This window comes from Cuculus canorus, chromosome 2, assembly GCF_017976375.1.
Source record: "Cuculus canorus isolate bCucCan1 chromosome 2, bCucCan1.pri, whole genome shotgun sequence".
Taxonomy (NCBI): domain Eukaryota; kingdom Metazoa; phylum Chordata; class Aves; order Cuculiformes; family Cuculidae; genus Cuculus; species Cuculus canorus.
Window position 1 is genome coordinate 581097 of NC_071402.1, and position 22107 is coordinate 603203.

General features: G+C 57.6%; 1 protein-coding gene across 2 annotated transcripts in view; it reads right to left on the reverse strand.

Annotated features, from left to right (window-relative positions):
* Window positions 1-19029, reverse strand: part of NRBP2 (nuclear receptor binding protein 2) — a 36759-nt gene extending 17730 nt beyond the window's left edge. Inside the window, exons 1-6 of one of the 2 annotated variants that reach the window (XM_054057754.1) lie at window positions 18841-19026; window positions 10067-10189; window positions 7486-7587; window positions 6021-6110; window positions 858-898; window positions 673-767 (exon numbers count right to left, since the gene is read on the reverse strand). In XM_054057754.1, coding sequence (XP_053913729.1) covers window positions 673-767; window positions 858-898; window positions 6021-6110; window positions 7486-7587; window positions 10067-10189; window positions 18841-18951 — 562 coding nt within the window. In that variant the 5' untranslated portion in view covers window positions 18952-19026. Of the gene's footprint in view, window positions 1-672; window positions 768-857; window positions 899-6020; window positions 6111-7485; window positions 7588-10066; window positions 10190-18840 lie in introns of both variants that reach the window. The other variant, XM_054057753.1, reaches the window with a different exon arrangement.
* Between the last annotated feature and the right edge of the window lie 3078 nt (window positions 19030-22107).

A 22107-nucleotide genomic window follows, 5' to 3' on the forward strand; every position in this document is an offset into this window, starting at 1 on the left:
AGAACCCCCAGATCCCATCCCTGGAGGGGTTCCAGGCCACGTTGGATGGGGTTTGGAGCCCCTCATCCAGTGGGCGGTGTCCCCATCCATGGATTTGGATGATCTTGGAGGTCCCTTCCAACCCAAACCATCTCATGGTTCCATGATTCCCACCTGGTGTCCCCCAGAACCCCCAGATCCCACCCCTGGAGGGGTTCCAGGAGAGGTTGGATGGGGTTTGGAGCCCCTCATCCATTGGGAGGTGTCCCTCAACCATGGATTTGGATGATCTTGGAGGTCCCTTCCCACCCAAACCATCTCATGGTTCCATGATTCCAAATTGGTGCCCCCCAGAACCCCCAGATCCCATCCCTGGAGGGGTTCCAGGCCACGTTGGATGGGGTTTGGAGCTCCTCATCCAGCGGGAGGTGTCTCTGCCCATGGATTTGGATGATCTTGGAGGTCCCTCTCAACCCAAACCATCTCATGGTTCCATGATTCCCACTCGGTGTCCCCCAGAACCCCCAGATCCCATCCCTGGAGGGGTTCCATCCCACGCTGGATGGGGTTTGGAGCTCCTCATCCATTGGGAGGTGTCCCCACCCATGGATTTGGATGATCTTGGAGGTCCCTTCCCACCCAACCCCTGATTCCCATCAACTCTCGGCGATGACCACGGTGGCCCCGTCCTACCTGAGCCGATCTTGATGAGTCCGTTGTGTTGGATGAAGATGGTGTCACTGGTGAGGTTCCCGTGGATGATGGGAGGTTCACAGGAGTGCAGGAAGCTGGAGAAGAACAAAGCCACCCTGAAGCTCCTCACCGGCGTCCAACCGGTGAGAAGAGGACAACCGGTATGGAGGTGATGAGACCTTTACCTGAGAGCAGAGAGGATCTGCGTGCACCACCGCTTCCAGGCCTACGGAAGAGACCAAAGATGTCCATCAGTGGACGGAGAAGGACGGGAGAGTCCCACCAACCATCCTGGACCATGGGGAACGTGTCCACCACCAGCCAAGACCATGGCCCAAAGGTGGTGACGTGGTGACAACCACCTCCCATCACACCGAGAGAACCTCAGAGAGGAGAAGGTGTGGTGGTCAATGGAGGTCCATGAGCTCCAAATCCATGGGGGAGCGCAGACGGACACACGGACAGAGAAGAACACCCTCAGAGAGGAGAAGGTGTGGTGTCCACCAGAGGTCAAAGAGCCCCAAATCCATGGGGGAGCGCAGACGGACACACGGACAGCAAAGAACACCCTCAGAGAGGAGAAGGTGTGGTGGACAACGGAGGTCCATGAGCTCCAAATCCATGTGGGAGCGCAGACGGACACACGGACAGAGAAGAACACCCTCAGAGAGGAGAAGGTGTGGTGTCCACCAGAGGTCAAAGAGCTCCAAATCCATGGGGGAGCGCAGACGGACACACGGACGGCAAAGAACACCCTCAGAGAGGAGAAGGTGTGGTGTCCACCAGAGGTCAAAGAGCCCCAAATCCATGTGGGAGCGCAGACGGACACACGGACAGCAAAGAACACCCTCAGAGAGGAGAAGGTGTGGTGTCCACCAGAGGTCAAAGAGCCCCAAATCCATGGGGGAGCGCAGACGGACACACGGACAGAGAAGAACACCCTCAGAGAGGAGAAGGTGTGGTGTCCACCAGAGGTCAAAGAGCTCCAAATCCATGTGGGAGCGCAGACAGACACACGGACGGCAAAGAACACCCTCAGAGAGGAGAAGGTGTGGTGTCCACCAGAGGTCAAAGAGCTCCAAATCCATGGGGGAGCGCAGACGGACACACGGACGGCAAAGAACACCCTCAGAGAGGAGAAGGTGTGGTGTCCACCAGAGGTCCAAGAGCTCCAAATCCATGGGGGAGCGCAGACGGACACACGGACAGAGAAGAACACCCTCAGAGAGGAGAAGGTGTGGTGTCCACCAGAGGTCAAAGAGCTCCAAATCCATGGGGGAGCGCAGACGGACACACGGACGGAGAAGAACACCCTCAGAGAGGAGAAGGTGTGGTGTCCACCAGAGGTCAAAGAGCCCCAAATCCATGGGGGAGCGCAGACGGACACACGGACAGAGAAGAACACCCTCAGAGAGGAGAAGGTGTGGTGTCCACCAGAGGTCAAAGAGCTCCAAATCCATGGGGGAGCGCAGACGGACACACGGACAGAGAAGAACACCCTCAGAGAGGAGAAGGTGTGGTGTCCACCAGAGGTCAAAGAGCTCCAAATCCATGTGGGAGCGCAGACGGACACACGGACGGCAAAGAACACCCTCAGAGAGGAGAAGGTGTGGTGTCCACCAGAGGTCAAAGAGCCCCAAATCCATAGGGGAGCGCAGACGGACACACGGACAGCAAAGAACACCCTCAGAGAGGAGAAGGTGTGGTGTCCACCAGAGGTCAAAGAGCCCCAAATCCATGGGGGAGCGCAGACGGACACACGGACGGCAAAGAACACCCTCAGAGAGGAGAAGGTGTGGTGTCCACCAGAGGTCAAAGAGCCCCAAATCCATGGGGGAGCGCAGACGGACACACGGACGGCAAAGAACACCCTCAGAGAGGAGAAGGTGTGGTGTCCACCAGAGGTCAAAGAGCCCCAAATCCATGGGGGAGCGCAGACGGACACACGGACAGAGAAGAACACCCTCAGAGAGGAGAAGGTGTGGTGTCCACCAGAGGTCAAAGAGCCCCAAATCCATGGGGGAGCGCAGACGGACACACGGACGGAGAAGAACACCCTCAGAGAGGAGAAGGTGTGGTGTCCACCAGAGGTCAAAGAGCTCCAAATCCATAGGGGAGCGCAGACGGACACACGGACAGAGAAGAACACCCTCAGAGAGGAGAAGGTGTGGTGTCCACCAGAGGTCAAAGAGCCCCAAATCCATGGGGGAGCGCAGACGGACACACGGACGGAGAAGAACACCCTCAGAGAGGAGAAGGTGTGGTGTCCACCAGAGGTCAAAGAGCTCCAAATCCATGGGGGAGCGCAGACGGACACACGGACGGAGAAGAACACCCTCAGAGAGGAGAAGGTGTGGTGTCCACCAGAGGTCAAAGAGCTCCAAATCCATGGGGGAGCGCAGACGGACACACGGACAGAGAAGAACACCCTCAGAGAGGAGAAGGTGTGGTGTCCACCAGAGGTCAAAGAGCTCCAAATCCATGTGGGAGCGCAGACGGACACACGGACAGAGAAGAACACCCTCAGAGAGGAGAAGGTGTGGTGTCCACCAGAGGTCAAAGAGCCCCAAATCCATGTGGGAGCGCAGACGGACACACGGACGGCAAAGAACACCCTCAGAGAGGAGAAGGTGTGGTGTCCACCAGAGGTCAAAGAGCTCCAAATCCATGGGGGAGCGCAGACGGACACACGGACAGCAAAGAACACCCTCAGAGAGGAGAAGGTGTGGTGTCCACCAGAGGTCAAAGAGCCCCAAATCCATGGGGGAGCGCAGACGGACACACGGACGGCAAAGAACACCCTCAGAGAGGAGAAGGTGTGGTGTCCACCAGAGGTCAAAGAGCCCCAAATCCATGTGGGAGCGCAGACGGACACACGGACAGAGAAGAACACCCTCAGAGAGGAGAAGGTGTGGTGTCCACCAGAGGTTAAAGAGCTCCAAATCCATGTGGGAGCGCAGACGGACACACGGACAGAGAAGAACACCCTCAGAGAGGAGAAGGTGTGGTGTCCACCAGAGGTCAAAGAGCCCCAAATCCATGTGGGAGCGCAGACGGACACACGGACAGAGAAGAACACCCTCAGAGAGGAGAAGGTGTGGTGTCCACCAGAGGTCAAAGAGCCCCAAATCCATGGGGGAGCGCAGACGGACACACGGACGGCAAAGAACACCCTCAGAGAGGAGAAGGTGTGGTGTCCACCAGAGGTCAAAGAGCCCCAAATCCATGTGGGAGCGCAGACGGACACACGGACAGAGAAGAACACCCTCAGAGAGGAGAAGGTGTGGTGTCCACCAGAGGTTAAAGAGCTCCAAATCCATGTGGGAGCGCAGACGGACACACGGACAGAGAAGAACACCCTCAGAGAGGAGAAGGTGTGGTGTCCACCAGAGGTCAAAGAGCCCCAAATCCATGTGGGAGCGCAGACGGACACACGGACAGAGAAGAACACCCTCAGAGAGGAGAAGGTGTGGTGTCCACCAGAGGTCAAAGAGCCCCAAATCCATGGGGGAGCGCAGACGGACACACGGACAGAGAAGAACACCCTCAGAGAGGAGAAGGTGTGGTGTCCACCAGAGGTCAAAGAGCTCCAAATCCATGGGGGAGCGCAGACGGACACACGGACAGAGAAGAACACCCTCAGAGAGGAGAAGGTGTGGTGGACAATGGAGGTCAAAGAGCTCCAAATCCATGGGGGAGCGCAGATGGACACACGGACAGAGAAGAACACCCTCAGAGAGGAGAAGGTGTGGTGTCCACCAGAGGTCAAAGAGCCCCAAATCCATGGGGGAGCGCAGACGGACACACGGACAGCAAAGAACACCCTCAGAGAGGAGAAGGTGTGGTGTCCACCAGAGGTCAAAGAGCTCCAAATCCATGTGGGAGCGCAGACGGACACACGGACAGCAAAGAACACCCTCAGAGAGGAGAAGGTGTGGTGTCCACCAGAGGTCAAAGAGCCCCAAATCCATGGGGGAGCGCAGACGGACACACGGACAGCAAAGAACACCCTCAGAGAGGAGAAGGTGTGGTGTCCACCAGAGGTCAAAGAGCCCCAAATCCATGGGGGAGCGCAGACGGACACACGGACGGAGAAGAACACCCTCAGAGAGGAGAAGGTGTGGTGTCCACCAGAGGTCAAAGAGCTCCAAATCCATGGGGGAGCGCAGACGGACACACGGACAGAGAAGAACACCCTCAGAGAGGAGAAGGTGTGGTGTCCACCAGAGGTCAAAGAGCTCCAAATCCATGTGGGAGCGCAGACGGACACACGGACAGAGAAGAACACCCTCAGAGAGGAGAAGGTGTGGTGTCCACCAGAGGTCAAAGAGCCCCAAATCCATGTGGGAGCGCAGACGGACACACGGACGGCAAAGAACACCCTCAGAGAGGAGAAGGTGTGGTGTCCACCAGAGGTCAAAGAGCTCCAAATCCATGGGGGAGCGCAGACGGACACACGGACAGCAAAGAACACCCTCAGAGAGGAGAAGGTGTGGTGTCCACCAGAGGTCAAAGAGCCCCAAATCCATGGGGGAGCGCAGACGGACACACGGACGGCAAAGAACACCCTCAGAGAGGAGAAGGTGTGGTGTCCACCAGAGGTCAAAGAGCCCCAAATCCATGTGGGAGCGCAGACGGACACACGGACAGAGAAGAACACCCTCAGAGAGGAGAAGGTGTGGTGTCCACCAGAGGTTAAAGAGCTCCAAATCCATGTGGGAGCGCAGACGGACACACGGACAGAGAAGAACACCCTCAGAGAGGAGAAGGTGTGGTGTCCACCAGAGGTCAAAGAGCCCCAAATCCATGTGGGAGCGCAGACGGACACACGGACAGAGAAGAACACCCTCAGAGAGGAGAAGGTGTGGTGTCCACCAGAGGTCAAAGAGCCCCAAATCCATGGGGGAGCGCAGACGGACACACGGACAGAGAAGAACACCCTCAGAGAGGAGAAGGTGTGGTGTCCACCAGAGGTCAAAGAGCTCCAAATCCATGGGGGAGCGCAGACGGACACACGGACAGAGAAGAACACCCTCAGAGAGGAGAAGGTGTGGTGGACAATGGAGGTCAAAGAGCTCCAAATCCATGGGGGAGCGCAGATGGACACACGGACAGAGAAGAACACCCTCAGAGAGGAGAAGGTGTGGTGTCCACCAGAGGTCAAAGAGCCCCAAATCCATGGGGGAGCGCAGACGGACACACGGACAGAGAAGAACACCCTCAGAGAGGAGAAGGTGTGGTGGACAATGGAGGTCAAAGAGCTCCAAATCCATGGGGGAGCGCAGACGGACACACGGACGGCAAAGACCACCCATGGAGACATCTCCATGGGCTTCTCGGGAACCCACCCTGGCGTTCATGGCTTTGTGGTTCTTCTTGGTCTTCTTCAGGAACTGTTTGAGGCTTCCGGAGGAGACGTATTCCGTGATGAAGATGACCTGGAAGGGAAGAGAACCATCAGCTTCGTGGTCACCATGGATCAAGATCATCCGGTGCCACCCAGGACATCTCCTGCTGGATGAGGGGCTCCAAACCCCATCCAACGTGGCCTTCAACACCTCCAGGGATGGGATCTGGGGGTTCTGGGGGACACCAAGTGGGAATCATGGAACCATGAGATGGTTTGGGTTGGAAGGGACCTCCAAACCCATCCAAATCCACGGACAGGGACACCTCCCACAGGATGAGGAGCTCCAAACCCCATCCAACGTGGCCTGGAACCCCTCCAGGGATGGGATCTGGGGGTTCTGGTGGACATCAAGTGAGAATCATGGAACCATGAGATGGTTTGGGTGGGAAGGGACCTCCAAACCCATCCAGTTCCATGGTCAGAGACACCTCCCTTTGGATCAGAGGCTCCAAACCCCATCCAACGTGGCCTTCAACCCTTCCAGAGATGGGATCTGGGGGTTCTGGTGGACCTTAAGTTGGAATCATGGAACCATGAGATGGTTTGGGTTGGAAGGGACCTCCAAGCCCATCCAGGTCCACCTCCTGCCATGGTTGACGGACACCTCCCGCTGGATCAGGGGCTCCAAACCCCATCCAACGTGGCCTGGAACCCCTCCAGGGATGGGATCTGAGGGTTCTGGTGGACCTTAAGTTGGAATCATGGAACCATGAGGTGGTTTGGGTTGGAAGGGACCTCCAAGATCATCCAAATCCATGGGCAGAGACACCTCCCGCTGGATCAGGAGCTCCAAACCCCATCCAACGTGGCCTTCAACCCCTCCAGGGATGGGACAGCCACATCTTTGTCCTCTCCCTCCCTGATCCAGAGCTCCTCTCCAACCTTCCAGGAGCTCCTCTCCATCCTGGAAGCTCCTCTAAGGTCTCTTCTCCAGGATGGACACCCCCACCTCTCAGCCTGTCCCACCCAGGAGGTTCTCCAACCCTCGGATCATCTCCGTGACCTCCTCTGGAGTGGCTCCAACAGCTCCATCTCCTCCCAGCGCTGAGGACTCCGGAGCTTCACATGGACACCACGTTGGGTCCCACCAGAGCCGAGGGGACAATCCCCTTCCACCCCTGCCGGTCCCACTCCTTGGACACAGCCCAGGACATGGTTGACCTTCTGGGTTGGGACCACACTTTGGTGGCTCCCATGGAGCTTCTCCTCCTCTTCCAACACCCAAAGTCCTCCTCCTCAAGGTCTTCTCCTCATCCATTCTCCACCCAGAATGGGTTCAACCGGGACTGCCTCGACCCGGAGGATGACCAAGAGGAGCTCCACCACCTCCAGCGGTCTCTTGGGACATCCCACCCCACCCCAGGGCCCTCCAGAGCCTCTCCATCTCCTGGTGTCCTCCTCACCCGCGCCTTCGAGTCCTTCACGTCCAACCAATACTTGTGGAGCTTCACGATGTTGGGGTGATCCACCAGGACCAACTGCTCAAACATGGTCTTGATCTTCTCCTGCGAGAGAGGAGCCGTGAGGAGACAGGACCTGGGAGGTGGTCCAGGTCCCTCTTGGCCTGGTTGAACCTCCTGAGGTTCTCCAGCCCCACTTCTCCACCTCTTTTAGGTCCCTCTTGACCTGATTGAACCTCCTGAGGTTCTCCAGCCCCACTTCTCCACCTCTTTTTGGTCCCTCTTGGCCTGATTGAACCCCTTGAGGTTCTCCAGCCCCACTTCTCCACCTCTTTTAGGTCCCTCTTGGTCTGATTGAACCTCCTGAGGTTCTCCAGCCCCACTTCTCCACCTCTTTTAGGTCCCTCTTGGCCTGATTGAACCTCCTGAGGTTCTCCAGCCCCACTTCTCCACCTCTTTTTGGTCCCTCTTGGCCTAATTGACCCTCCTGAGGTTCTCCAGCCCCACTTCTCCACCTCTTTTAGGTCCCTCTTGACCTGATTGACCCTCCTGAGGTTCTCCAGCCCCACTTCTCCACCTCTTTTAGGTCCCTCTTGACCTGATTGACCCTCCTGAGGTTCTCCAGCCCCACTTCTCCACCTTCTCCAGGTCCCTCTTGGCCTGATTGACCCTCCTGAGGTTCTCCAGCCCCACTTCTCCACCTCTTTTAGGTCCCTCTTGGCCTGATTGAACCTCCTGAGGTTCTCCAGCCCCACTTCTCCACCTCCTCCAGGTCCCTCTTGGCCTGATTGAACCTCCTGAGGTTCTCCAGCCCCACTTCTCCACCTCTTTCAGGACCCTCTTGGCCTGATTGACCCTCCTGAGGTTCTCCAGCCCCACTTCTCCACCTCTTTCAGGTCCCTCTTGACCTGATTGACCCTCCTGAGGTTCTCCAGCCCCACTTCTCCACCTCCTCCAGGTCCCTCTTGGCCTGATTGAACCTCCTGAGGTTCTCCAGCCCCACTTCTCCACCTCTTTTAGGTCCCTCTTGGCCTGATTGAACCTCCTGAGGTTCTCCAGCCCCACTTCTCCACCTCCTCCAGGTCCCTCTTGGCCTGATTGAACCTCCTGAGGTTCTCCAGCCCCACTTCTCCACCTCCTCCAGGTCCCTCTTGGCCTGATTGACCCTCCTGAGGTTCTCCAGCCCCACTTCTCCACCTCCTCCAGGTCCCTCTTGACCTGATTGAACCTCCTGAGGTTCTCCAGCCCCACTTCTCCACCTCTTTTAGGTCCCTTTTGACCTGATTGAACCTCCTGAGGTTCTCCAGCCCCACTTCTCCACCTCCTCCAGGTCCCTCTTGGCCTGATTGAACCTCCTGAGGTTCTCCAGCCCCACTTCTCCACCTCTTTTAGGTCCCTCTTGGCCTGATTGAACCTCCTGAGGTTCTCCAGCGCCACTTCTCCACCTCCTCCAGGTCCCTTTTGACCTGATTGAACCTCCTGAGGTTCTCCAGCCCCACTTCTCCACCTCTTTCAGGTCCCTCTTGGCCTGATTGACCCTCCTGAGGTTCTCCAGCCCCACTTCTCCACCTCTTTCAGGTCCCTCTTGGCCTGATTGAACCTCCTGAGGTTCTCCAGCCCCACTTCTCCACCTCTTTTAGGTCCCTCTTGGCCTGGTTGAACCTCCTGAGGTTCTCCAGCCCCACTTCTCCACCTCTTTTAGGTCCCTCTTGGCCTGATTGACCCTCCTGAGGTTCTCCAGCCCCACTTCTCCACCTCTTTCAGGTCCCTCTTGGCCTGATTGAACCTCCTGAGGTTCTCCAGCCCCACTTCTCCACCTCTTTTAGGTCCCTCTTGGCCTGATTGACCCTCCTGAGGTTCTCCAGCCCCACTTCTCCACCTCTTTCAGGTCCCTCTTGGCCTGATTGAACCTCTTGAGGTTCTCCAGCCCCACTTCTCCACCTCTTTCAGGTCCCTCTTGGCCTGATTGAACCTCTTGAGGTTCTCCAGCCCCACTTCTCCACCTCTTTCAGGTCCCTCTTGGCCTGATTGACCCTCCTGAGGTTCTCCAGCCCCACTTCTCCACCTCCTCCAGGTCCCTCTTGACCTGATTGAACCTCCTGAGGTTCTCCAGCCCCACTTCTCCACCTCTTTTAGGTCCCTCTTGGCCTGATTGACCCTCCTGAGGTTCTCCAGCCCCAGTTCTCCACCTCTTTCAGGTCCCTCTTGACCTGATTGACCCTCCTGAGGTTCTCCAGCCCCACTTCTCCACCTCTTTCAGGTCCCTCTTGACCTGATTGACCCTCCTGAGGTTCTCCAGCCCCACTTCTCCACCTCCTCCAGGTCCCTCTTGGCCTGATTGACCCTCCTGAGGTTCTCCAGCCCCACTTCTCCACCTCTTTCAGGTCCCTCTTGGCCTGATTGAACCTCCTGAGGTTCTCCAGCCCCACTTCTCCACCTCCTCCAGGTCCCTCTTGGCCTGATTGAACCTCCTGAGGTTCTCCAGCCCCACTTCTCCACCTCCTCCAGGTCCCTCTTGACCTGATTGAACCTCCTGAGGTTCTCCAGCCCCACTTCTCCACCTCTTTCAGGTCTGGGCGTTCACCTCGTGAGCTTTGAAGGCCTTCTTGTCAGTGAAGAGCAGCTCGTTCCACACCACCTCCACGCCCTCCTCGGTGTCCATGGCCAGGAAGGTGCTCTGGATTCCCGGCATGTTCCCCTGATTCACCTGTGACCAACGAGAAGGTGTGAGACAACCCGGCCCCGTCCTGGAGGAACGCACCACGTGGAGGCAGGTGGACCTCCTGGAGATGATTCCATCCTTCAGGAGGAGCCGGTGGAGGAGTAGAAGATCATCAAATCATGGAATCATGGAAGGGTTGTGGTTGGATGCAACCTCAAAGCCCATCCAGATCCACCCAGGGCATCTCCTGCTGGATCAGGAGCTCCAAGGTCCATCCAACCTGGTCTTGAAGACCTCCAGGGATGGGATTTGGGGGTTCTGGTGGACATCAAGTGGGAATCATGGAACCATGAGATGGTTTGGGTTGGAAGGGACCTCCAAGATCATCCAAATCCATGGTTGAGGGACACCTCCCGTTGGATCAGGAGCTCCAAACCCCATCCAACCTGGCCTGGAACCTTGAGGACATCACCACATCCATGGTCCCAGGACCACTCTGTCCCTGATGGTCCTCCTTGAGGACATCTCCACATCCACGGTCCCACGACCACTCTGTCCCTGATGGTCCTCCTTGAGGACATCACCACATCCATGGTCCCAGGACCACTCTGTCCCTGATGGTCCTCCTTGAGGACATCACCGCATCCATGGTCCCAGGACCACTCTATCCCTGATGGTCCTCCTTGAGGGCATCACCACATCCATGGTCCCAGGACCACTCTATCCCTGATGGTCCTCCTTGAGGGCATCACCACATCCATGGTCCCAGGACCACTCTATCCCTGATGGTCCTCCTTGAGGGCATCACCACATCCATGGTCCCAGGACCACTCTATCCCTGATGGTCCTCCTTGAGGACATCACCACATCCATGGTCCCAGGACCACTCTATCCCTGATGGTCCTCCTTGAGGGCATCACCACATCCATGGTCCCAGGACCACTCTGTCCCTGATGGTCCTCCTTGAGGGCATCACCACATCCATGGTCCCAGGACCACTCTGTCCCTGATGGTCCTCCTTGAGGGCATCACCACATCCATGGTCCCAGGACCACTCTGTCCCTGATGGTCCTCCTTGAAGGCATCACCACATCCATGATCCCAGGACCACTCTATCCCTGATGGTCCTCCTTGAGGACATCTCCACATCCATGGTCCCAGGACCACTCTGTCCCTGATGGTCCTCCTTGAGGACATCACCACATCCATGGTCCCAGGACCACTCTGTCCCTGATGGTCCTCCTTGAGGACATCACCACATCCATGGTCCCAGGACCACTCTGTCCCTGATGGTCCTCCTTGAGGGCATCACCACATCCATGGTCCCAGGACCACTCTATCCCTGATGGTCCTCCTTGAGGGCATCACCACATCCATGGTCCCAGGACCACTCTATCCCTGATGGTCCTCCTTGAGGGCATCACCACATCCATGGTCCCAGGACCACTCTGTCCCTGATGGTCCTCCTTGAGGGCATCACCACATCCATGGTCCCAGGACCACTCTATCCCTGATGGTCCTCCTTGAGGGCATCACCACATCCATGGTCCCAGGACCACTCTATCCCTGATGGTCCTCCTTGAGGACATCACCACATCCATGGTCCCAGGACCACTCTATCCCTGATGGTCCTCCTTGAGGGCATCACCACATCCATGGTCCCAGGACCACTCTGTCCCTGATGGTCCTCCTTGAGGGCATCACCACATCCATGGTCCCAGGACCACTCTGTCCCTGATGGTCCTCCTTGAGGGCATCTCCACATCCATGGTCCCAGGACCACTCTGTCCCTGATGGTCCTCCTTGAGGACATCACCACATCCATGGTCCCAGGACCACTCTATCCCTGATGGTCCTCCTTGAGGGCATCACCACATCCATGGTCCCAGGACCACTCTGTCCCTGATGGTCCTCCTTGAGGACATCACCACATCCATGGTCCCAGGACCACTCTGTCCCTGATGGTCCTCTTGAGGACATCACCACATCCATGGTCCCAGGACCACTCTGTCCCTGATGGTCCTCCTTGAGGGCATCACCACATCCATGGTCCCAGGACCACTCTGTCCCTGATGGTCCTCCTTGAGGGCATCTCCACATCCATGGTCCCAGGACCACTCTGTCCCTGATGGTCCTCCTTGAGGACATCACCACATCCATGGTCCCAGGACCACTCTATCCCTGATGGTCCTCCTTGAGGGCATCACCACATCCATGGTCCCAGGACCACTCTGTCCCTGATGGTCCTCCTTGAGGGCATCACCACATCCATGGTCCCACGACCACTCTATCCCTGATGGTCCTCTTGAGGGCATCACCACATCCATGGTCCCACGACCACTCTGTCCCTGATGGTCCTCCTTGAGGACATCACCACATCCATGGTCCCAGGACCACTCTGTCCCTGATGGTCCTCCTTGAGGGCATCTCCACATCCATGGTCCCACGACCAATGGGTCTCTGATGGTCCTCCTTGAGGGCATCACCACATCCATGGTCCCAGGACCACTCTGTCCCTGATGGTCCTCCTTGAGGGCATCACCGCATCCATGGTCCCAGGACCACTCTGTCCCTGATGGTCCTCCTTGAGGGCATCACCACATCCATGGTCCCACGACCAATGGGTCTCTGATGGTCCTCCTTGAGGGCATCACCACATCCATGGTCCCAGGACCACTCTATCCCTGATGGTCCTCCTTGAGGGCATCACCACATCCATGGTCCCAGGACCACTCTGTCCCTAATGGTCCTCCTTGAGGACATCACCACATCCATGGTCCCAGGACCACTCTGTCCCTGATGGTCCTCCTTGAGGGCATCACCACATCCATGGTCCCACGACCAATGGGTCCCTGATGGTCCTCCTTGAGGGCATCACCACATCCATGGTCCCAGGACCACTCTGTCCCTGATGTTTCTCCTTGAGGGCATCACCACATCCATGGTCCCAGGACCACTCTGTCCCTGATGGTCCTCCTTGAGGGTATCACCGCATCCATGGTCCCAGGACCACTCTGTCCCTGATGGTCCTCTTGAGGACATCACCACATCCATGGTCCCAGGACCACTCTGTCCCTGATGGTCCTCCTTGAGGACATCACCGCATCCATGGTCCCAGGACCACTCTGTCCCTGATGGTCCTCCTTGAGGGCATCACCGCATCCATGGTCCCAGGACCACTCTGTCCCTGATGGTCCTCTTGAGGACATCACCACATCCATGGTCCCAGGACCACTCTGTCCCTGATGGTCCTCTTGAGGACATCACCACATCCATGGTCCCAGGACCACTCTGTCCCTGATGGTCCTCCTTGAGGGCATCACCACATCCATGGTCCCAGGACCACTCTGTCCCTGATGGTCCTCCTTGAGGACATCACCACATCCATGGTCCCAGGACCACTCTGTCCCTGATGGTCCTCTTGAGGACATCACCACATCCATGGTCCCAGGACCACTCTGTCCCTGATGGTCCTCCTTGAGGACATCACCACATCCATGGTCCCAGGACCACTCTGTCCCTGATGGTCCTCCTTGAGGACATCACCGCATCCATGGTCCCAGGACCACTCTGTCCCTGATGGTCCTCTTGAGGACATCACCACATCCATGGTCCCAGGACCACTCTGTCCCTGATGGTCCTCCTTGAGGGCATCACCACATCCATGGTCCCAGGACCACTCTGTCCCTGATGGTCCTCCTTGAGGACATCACCACATCCATGGTCCCAGGACCACTCTGTCCCTGATGGTCCTCTTGAGGACATCACCACATCCATGGTCCCAGGACCACTCTGTCCCTGATGGTCCTCCTTGAGGACATCACCACATCCATGGTCCCAGGACCACTCTATCCCTGATGGTCCACCTTGAGGTCATCACCGCATCCATGATGATTCTGAAGGTTCTTTTCCAACCAGGATTCCATGGAGATGACGGAGCTTCTGGCAGGAGGACAGGAGGCTGAAAGGGAGGATTGTTCTCCTCTTGGTGGAACGCGGTGTTCCGTCCCCACCGCAGCTCTTGGCCGACTTCCCGCTCGCCGGCAAACAAAGGACCTCTGTTCTTCGTCCTCTCTGCTCCGAAACTCCACGTCCTCCTCCCAAAGCCAACGTTCCGCTCGGAAGACGCCCCCTTGGATCTCCATGGAGGACACAAAGCCTCTGGGGAACCTCTTTCCCCACCTCAGTGATTCCATGGCCATCTCATGGTCCTCCATGGGCACCACGTGAGGTCTTTTGGGATGAGCTTTGGAGATCTTTCCCCACCTCAGTGATTCCATGACCATCTCATGGTCCTCCATGGTCACCACGGGAGGTCTTTTGGGATGAGCTTTGGAGCTCTTTCCCAACCTCAGTGATTCCATGACCATCTCATGGTCCTCCATGGGCACCACGGGAGGTCTTTTGGGATGAGCTTTGGAGATCTTTCCCCACCTCAGTGATTCCATGATCTGAGGGCATGGAAAGAGCTCAGAACCACCACCTCTGCCCGAGGATGGAGACCTCTACGGGAGCTTCCATGGAGGCTTTGGGTCCTGGAGATCCTGGGGTTGTATCCCAACCCTTGGAGAAGTTCAAATCCACGTGGATGTGGCACTCGGGGACGGATGTGGTCATCACGTGAGGTCTTTTGGGATGAGCTTTGGAGATCGTTCCCAACCTCAGTGATTCCATGACCATCTCATGGTCCTCCATGGGCACCACGTGAGGTCTTTTGGGATGAGCTTTGGAGATCGTTCCCCACCTCAGTGATTCCATGACCATCTCATGGTCCTCCATGGGCACCACGTGAGGTCTTTTGGGATGAGCTTTGGAGATCTTTCCCCACCTCAATGATTCCATGATTTGAGGGCATGGAAAGAGCTCGGAACCACCACCTCTGCCCGAGGATGGAGACCTCTACGGGAGCTTCCATGGAGGCTTTGTGTCCTGGAGATCCACGGGGTCGTATCCCAACCCTTGGAGAGGTTCAAATCCACGTGGATGTGGCACTCGGGGACGGATGTGGTCATCACGTGAGGTCTTTTGGGATGAGCTTTGGAGCTCTTTCCCCACCTCAGTGATTCCATGACCATCTCATGGTCCTCCATGGGCACCACGTGAGGTCTTTTGGGATGAGCTTTGGAGCTCTTTCCCCACCTCAATGATTCCATGACCATCTCATGGTCCTCCATGGGCACCACGGGAGGTCTTTTGGGATGAGCTTTGGAGCTCTTTCCCAACCTCAATGATTCCATGATTTGAGGGCACGGAAAGAGCTCGGAACCACCACCTTTGCCCGAGGATGGAGACCTCTACGGGAGCTTCCATGGAGGCTTTGTGTCCTGGAGATCCAGGGGGACGTATCCCAACCCTTGAGGAGCTTCGGATCCACGTGGATGTGGCACTCGGGGATGGATGTGGTCATCACGTGAGGTCTTTTGGGATGAGCTTTGGAGCTCTTTCCCCACCTCAGTGATTCCATGACCATCTCATGGTCCTCCATGGGCACCACGTGAGGTCTTTTGGGATGAGCTTTGGAGCTCTTTCCCCACCTCAGTGATTCCATGACCATCTCATGGTCCTCCATGGGCACCACGTGAGGTCTTTTGGGATGAGCTTTGGAGATCTTTCCCCACCTCAGTGATTCCATGACCATCTCATGGTCCTCCATGGGCACCACGTGAGGTCTTTTGGGATGAGCTTTGGAGCTCTTTCCCCACCTCAGTGATTCCATGACCATCTCATGGTCCTCCATGGGCACCACGTGAGGTCTTTTGGGATGAGCTTTGAGATCTTTCCCCACCTCAGTGATTCCATGATCCGAGGGCATGGAAAGAGCTCAGAACCACCACCTCTGCCCGAGGATGGAGACCTCTACGGGAGCTTCCATGGAGGCTTTGGGTCCTGGAGATCCAGGGGACGTATCCCAACCCTTGGAGAGGTTCAAATCCACGTGGATGTGGCACTCGGGGATGGATGTGGTCATCACGTGAGGTCTTTTGGGATGAGCTTTGGAGCTCTTTCCCCACCTCAGTGATTCCATGACCATCTCATGGTCCTCCATGGGCACCACGTGAGGTCTTTTGGGATGAGCTTTGAGATCTTTCCCCAACCTCAGTGATTCCATGATTTGAGGGCATGGAAAGAGCTCGGAACCACCACCTCTGCCCAAGGATGGAGACCTCTACGGGAGCTCATCCCAAAAGACCTCACGTGGTGACCATGGAGGACCATGAGATGGTCATGGAATCACTGAGGTTGGGAAAGATCTCAAAGCTCATCCCAAAAGACCTCATGTGATGACCACATCCATCCCCGAGTGCCACATCCACGTGGATTTGAACCTCTCCAAGGGTTGGGATACGTCCCCCTGGATCTCCAGGACACAAAGCCTCCATGGAAGCTCCCGTAGAGGACTCCATCCTCGGGCAGAGGTGGTGGTTCCGAGCTCTTTCCATGCCCTCAGATCATGGAATCACTGAGGTTGGGAAAGAGCTCCAAAGCTCATCCCAAAAGACCTCATGTGGTGCCCATGGAGGACCATGAGATGGTCATGGAATCACTGAGGTTGGGAACGATCTCCAAAGCTCATCCCAAAAGACCTCACGTGGTGACCATGGAGGACCATGAGATGGTCATGGAATCACTGAGGTTGGGAAAGATCTCCAAAGCTCATCCCAAAAGACCTCATGTGATGACCACATCCAACCTCACCAGGAACCCCTCCAGGGATGGGATCTGGGGGTTCTGGAGGACACCAAGTGGGAATCATGGAACCATGAGATGGTTTGGGTTGGAAGGGACCTCCAAAGATCATCCAAATCCATGGACAGGGACACCTCCCGCTGGATCAGGGGCTCCAAACCCCATCCAACGTGGCCTGGAACCCCTCCAGGGATGGGATCTGGGGGTTCTGGGGGGCACCAAGTGGGAATCATGGAACCATGAGATGGTTTGGGTTGGAAAGGACCTCAAAGCCCATCCAGATCCATGGTTGAGGGACACCTCCCGCTGGATGAGGGGCTCCAAACCCCATCCAACGTGGCCTGGAACCCCTCCAGGGATGGGATCTGGGGGTTCTGGGGGACATCGAGTGAGAATCATGGAACCATGAGATGGTTTGGGTTGAGAGGGACCTCAAAGCCCATCCAGATCCACCCCTTCCAGGACTTTGAGGTCCCTTCCAACCCAAACCATCTCATGGTTCCATGATTCCCACTTGGGGTCCCCCAGAACCCCCAGATCCCATCCCTGGAGGGGTTCCCGGTGAGGTTGGATGGGGTTTGGAGCTCCTCATCCAGCAGAAGGTGTCCCCACCACTGGGACACGGTGACACTGAACCCCTTCATGGGGGTACCCTGAAACTGAGCACCTCAGTGCCCCCAAAAACCACAGCACAGCGAACCCGGAACCCCCTCTGGAGAACCCCAACTCGGGGAACCCCAAAGTGGGGGACCTCAAAGAGAAGGACCTCAAAGTGGGGGACCTCAAAGTGGGGGACATCAAAGTGGAGGACCTCAAAGTGGGGGACCACAAAGTGGAGGACCTCAAAGTGGGGAACATTAAAGTGGGGGACATCAAAGTGAGGGACCACAAAGTGGGGGACCCCAAAGTGGGGGACCTCAAAGTGGGGGACCCCAAAGTGGGGGACATCAAAGTGGGGGACCCCAAACTGGGGGACCTCAAAGTGGGGAACCCCAAACTGGGGGACCTCAAAGTGGGGGACCTCAAACTGCATCTCCTGCCCCACATCTCCCCCTCTGCCCCATCTCTGCCCCACATCTCCCTCTCTGCCCCATCTCTGCCCCATCTCTGCCCCACATCTCCCCCTCTGCCCCATCTCTGCCCCACATCTCCCCCTCTGCTCCATCTCTGCCCCATATCTCCCCCTCTGCCCCATCTCTGCCCCACATCTCCCCCTCTGCCCCATCTCTGCCCCACATCTCCCCCTCTGCCCCATCTCTGCCCCACATCTCCCCCTCTGCCCCATCTCTGCCCCACATCTCTGTGCCCCATCTCTCTGCCCCACATCCCTCTGCCCCACATCTCTGCCCCACATCTCCCCCTCTGCCCCATCTCTGCCCCATATCTCCCCCTCTGCCCCATCTCTGCCCCACATCTCCCCCTCTGCCCCATCTCTGCCCCACATCTCACCCTCTGCCCCATCTCTGCCCCACATCTCCCCCTCTGCCCCATTTCTGCCCCATATCTCACCCCCTTCCCCATCTCTGCCCCACATCTCCCCCTCTGCCCCATCTCTGCCCCACATCTCTCTGCCCCACACCTCTCTGCCCCACATCTCTATGCCCCACATCTTTGCCCCACATTCCTCTTCCCGACATCTCTGCCCCACATCTGTGCCCCACATCTCTCTGCCCCACATCTCACCCCACATCTCACCCCATCCCTCTGCCCCACATCTCTCTGCCCCATCTCTCTGCCCCACATCTCTGCCCCCCATCCCTCTGCCCCACATCTCTCTGCCCCATCTCTCTGCCCCACATCTCACCCCACATCTCTCTGCCCCCCATCTCTCTGCCCCACATTTCTGCCCCACATCTCACCCCACATCTCACCCCACATCTCTGCCCCCCATCTCTCTGCCCCACATCTCTCTGCCCCACATCTCTCTGCCCCACATCTCTCTTCCCCACATCTCACCCCAAATCTCCGCCCCCCATCTCACCCCCCATCTCCCCCCCCCCCCCCCCCACCTGCTCGCGCCGCTTTTGCCACCTCCCGCAGGGGCTCTCATCGAGGATTTCACTCTCCTCTTCGCTCTCCTCCTCCTTCTCCTGCGCCAAACGCGGCTCCGGCTCCGACATCGCTCCCAACACAACCGAACCGAACCGAGCCGAGCCGAGCCGAGATGAACCGAGCCGAGATGAACCGGAGCCCAATCGGTCCCAGTAGAGCTCAATCGGTCCAAGAAGAGCCAAATCGGTCCAAATAGGGCTGAGCCGAACTGGTCTGAATGGAGCCGAATCGGTCCAAATAGAGCTGAATCGGTCCAAGTAGAGCTGAATCGGTCCGAGTAGAGCCGAATCGGTCCAAATAGAGCTGAATCGGTCCAAGTAGAGCTGAATTGGTCCGAGTAGAGCCGAATTGGTCCAAATAGAGCTGAATCGGTCCAAATAGAGCTGAATCGGTCTGAGTAGAGCCGAATCGGTCCAAATAGAGCCGAATCGGTCCAAATAGAGCTGAATCGGTCCGAGTAGAGCCGAATCAGTCCGAGTAGAGCCGAATCGGTCCAAATAGAGCTGAATCGGTCCGAGTAGAGCTGAATCGGTCCAAGTAGAGCCGAATTGGTCCAAATAGAGCTGAATCGGTCCAAATAGAGCTGAATCGGTCCGAGTAGAGCCGAATCGGTCCGAGTAGAGCCGAATCGGTCCAAATAGAGCTGAATCGGTCCGAGTAGAGCTGAATCGGTCCAAGTAGAGCTGAATCGGTCCGAGTAGAGCCGAATCGGTCCGAGTAGAGCCGAATCGGTCCAAGTAGAGCTGAATCGGTCCGAGTAGAGCCAAATCGGTCCAAGTAGGGCTAAGCCGAACTGGTCTGAATGGAGCCGAATCGGTCCAAGTAGAGCTGAATCGGTCCAAATAGATCCGAATCAGTCCAAGTAGAGCTGAGCCGAACTGGTCTGATTGGAGCCGAATCGGTCCAAGTAGAGCCGAATTGGTCCAAGCAGAGCCGAATCGGTCCAAATAGGGTTGACCCGAACTGGTCTGACTGGAGCCGAATCGTTCCAAGTAGAGCAGAATCAGTCCAAGTGGAGCTGAGCCGAACCAGTCTGATTGGAGCCAAATCGGTCCAAGTAGACCCGAATCAGTCCCAGTAGAGCTGAGCTGAACTGGTCTGACTGGAGCCGAATCGGTCCGAGTAGAGCCGAATCGGTCCAAGTAGGGCTGAGCCGAACTGGTCTGAATGGAGCTGAATCGGTCCGAGTAGAGCCAAATCGGTCCGAGTAGAGCTGAATCGGTCCAAGAAGAGCCGAATCGGTCCAAGCAGAGCCGAATCGGTCCAAGCAGAGCCAAACTGGTCTGATTGGAGCTGAATCGGTCCGAGTAGAGCTGAATCAGTCCAAGTAGAGCCGAATCGGTCCAAGTAGAGCTGAGCCGAACTGGTCTGACTGGAGCCGAATCGGTCCGAGTAGAGCCAAATCGGTCCAAGCAGAGCCGAACTGGTCTGACTGGAGCTTAATCGGTCCAAGCAGAGCCGAACCGGTCCAAGCAGAGCCAAATTGGTCCGAGCAGAGCCGAACCGAACCGAGTGGAGCTGCACCGGTTCGAATGGAGCCGAAATGACCCAAAGAGCGCTGAGTGGAGCCGAACGGAGGCCGAGCGGAGCCGAACCGAAGCGAGTGGAGCCGATCCGAGACAAACAGCGCTGAGTTGCTTCGAGCGGAGCCGAACCGAGCCGAGTTCTGAGCCAAAACAGAGCCCAGAGGAGCTGAACCGGTCCGAATGGCGCCGAACCGGTCCGAATGGAGCCGAACCGGTCCGAACGGAGCGGAAATCCGAGGCGAACTGGAGGCAAACAGCGCCGAGCGGCTCCGAACCGAGCCCAGAGGAGCCGAACGCCTCCGAGCAGAGCCGAGAGGAGCCGAACCCCCTCCGAGCGGAGCCGAGAGGAGCCGAACCCCCACCGAGCGCAGCCGAACTCTTCCGAGCGGAGCCGAGAGGAGCCGAACCCCCTCCGAGCGCAGCCGAACTCTTCCGAGCGGAGCCGAAAATGGACGAGCGGAGCCGAGAGGAGCCGAACCGACCCGAATCGCTTCCGGATGGAGCCGAATGGAACTGAATCACTTCCGGATGGAGCCGAACCGACCCGAATGGCTTCCGGACGGAGCCGAACGGAGCCGCTGCCCTCTCCGATGGCTCCGGACGTGCGGGAGAGCACGGACCGCCCCGAGGGAGGGGCGGGAATGGAGCCGGGAAGGGGGGGGGGGAGGGGGGGGTATGGGAGGGACGGGAAAAGGGGGGGGAAAGGGGGGGGAGAAGGGATATGGGGGGAAAAGGGGGGAGAGGGGATATGGGGGGAAAAGGGGGGGAGAAGGGATATGGGGGGAAAGGGGAGAGGGGATATGGGGGGAAAGGGGAGAGGGGATATGGGGGAAAGGGGAGAGGGGGATATGGGGGGAAGGGGAGAGGGGATATGGGGGGAAAGGGGGAGAGGGGATATGGGGGGAAGGGGAGAGGGGATATGGGGGGAGAGGGAGGGGGGATATGGGGGGAAAAGGGGAGAGGGGATATGGGGGGAAAGGGGATATGGGGGGAAGGGGAGAGGGGATATGGGGGGAGAGGGGATATGGGGGGAGAGGGGAGAGGGGATATGGGGGGAGAGGGGAGAGGGGATATGGGGGGAAAGGGAGAGGGGATATGGGGGGAAAAGGGGAGAGGGGATATGGGGGGAAAAGGGGAGAGGGGATATGGGGGAAAAGGGGAGAGGGGGTGTGGGGGAAAAGGGGAGAGGGGGTATGGGGGGAGAGGGGAGAGGGGATATGGGGGGAGAGGGGATATGGGGGGAAAGGGAGAGGGGATATGGGGGAAAGGGGGAGGGAGGGGATCACGGGGGGGATATGGATGGATGGGGAGTTGGATGGGGTTTGGAGCCCCTCATCCAGCAGGAGGTGTCCCTGTCCATGGCAGGAGGTGGAACTGGATGGGCTTTGAGGTCCCTTCCAACCCAAACCATCTCATGGTTCCATGATTCTCACTTGGTGCCCCCCAGAACCCCCAGATCCCATCCCTGGAGGGGTTCCAGGCCACGTTGGATGGGGTTTGGAGCCCCTCATCCATCAGGAGGTGTCCCTCAACCATGGATCTGGATGATCTTGGAGATCCCTTCCAACCCAAACCATCTCATGGTTCCATGATTCTCACTTGATGTCCCCCAGAACCCCCAGATCCCATCCCTGGAGGGGTTCCAGGCCAGGTTGGATGGGGTTTGGAGCCCCTCATCCAGTGGGAGGTGTCCCTGTC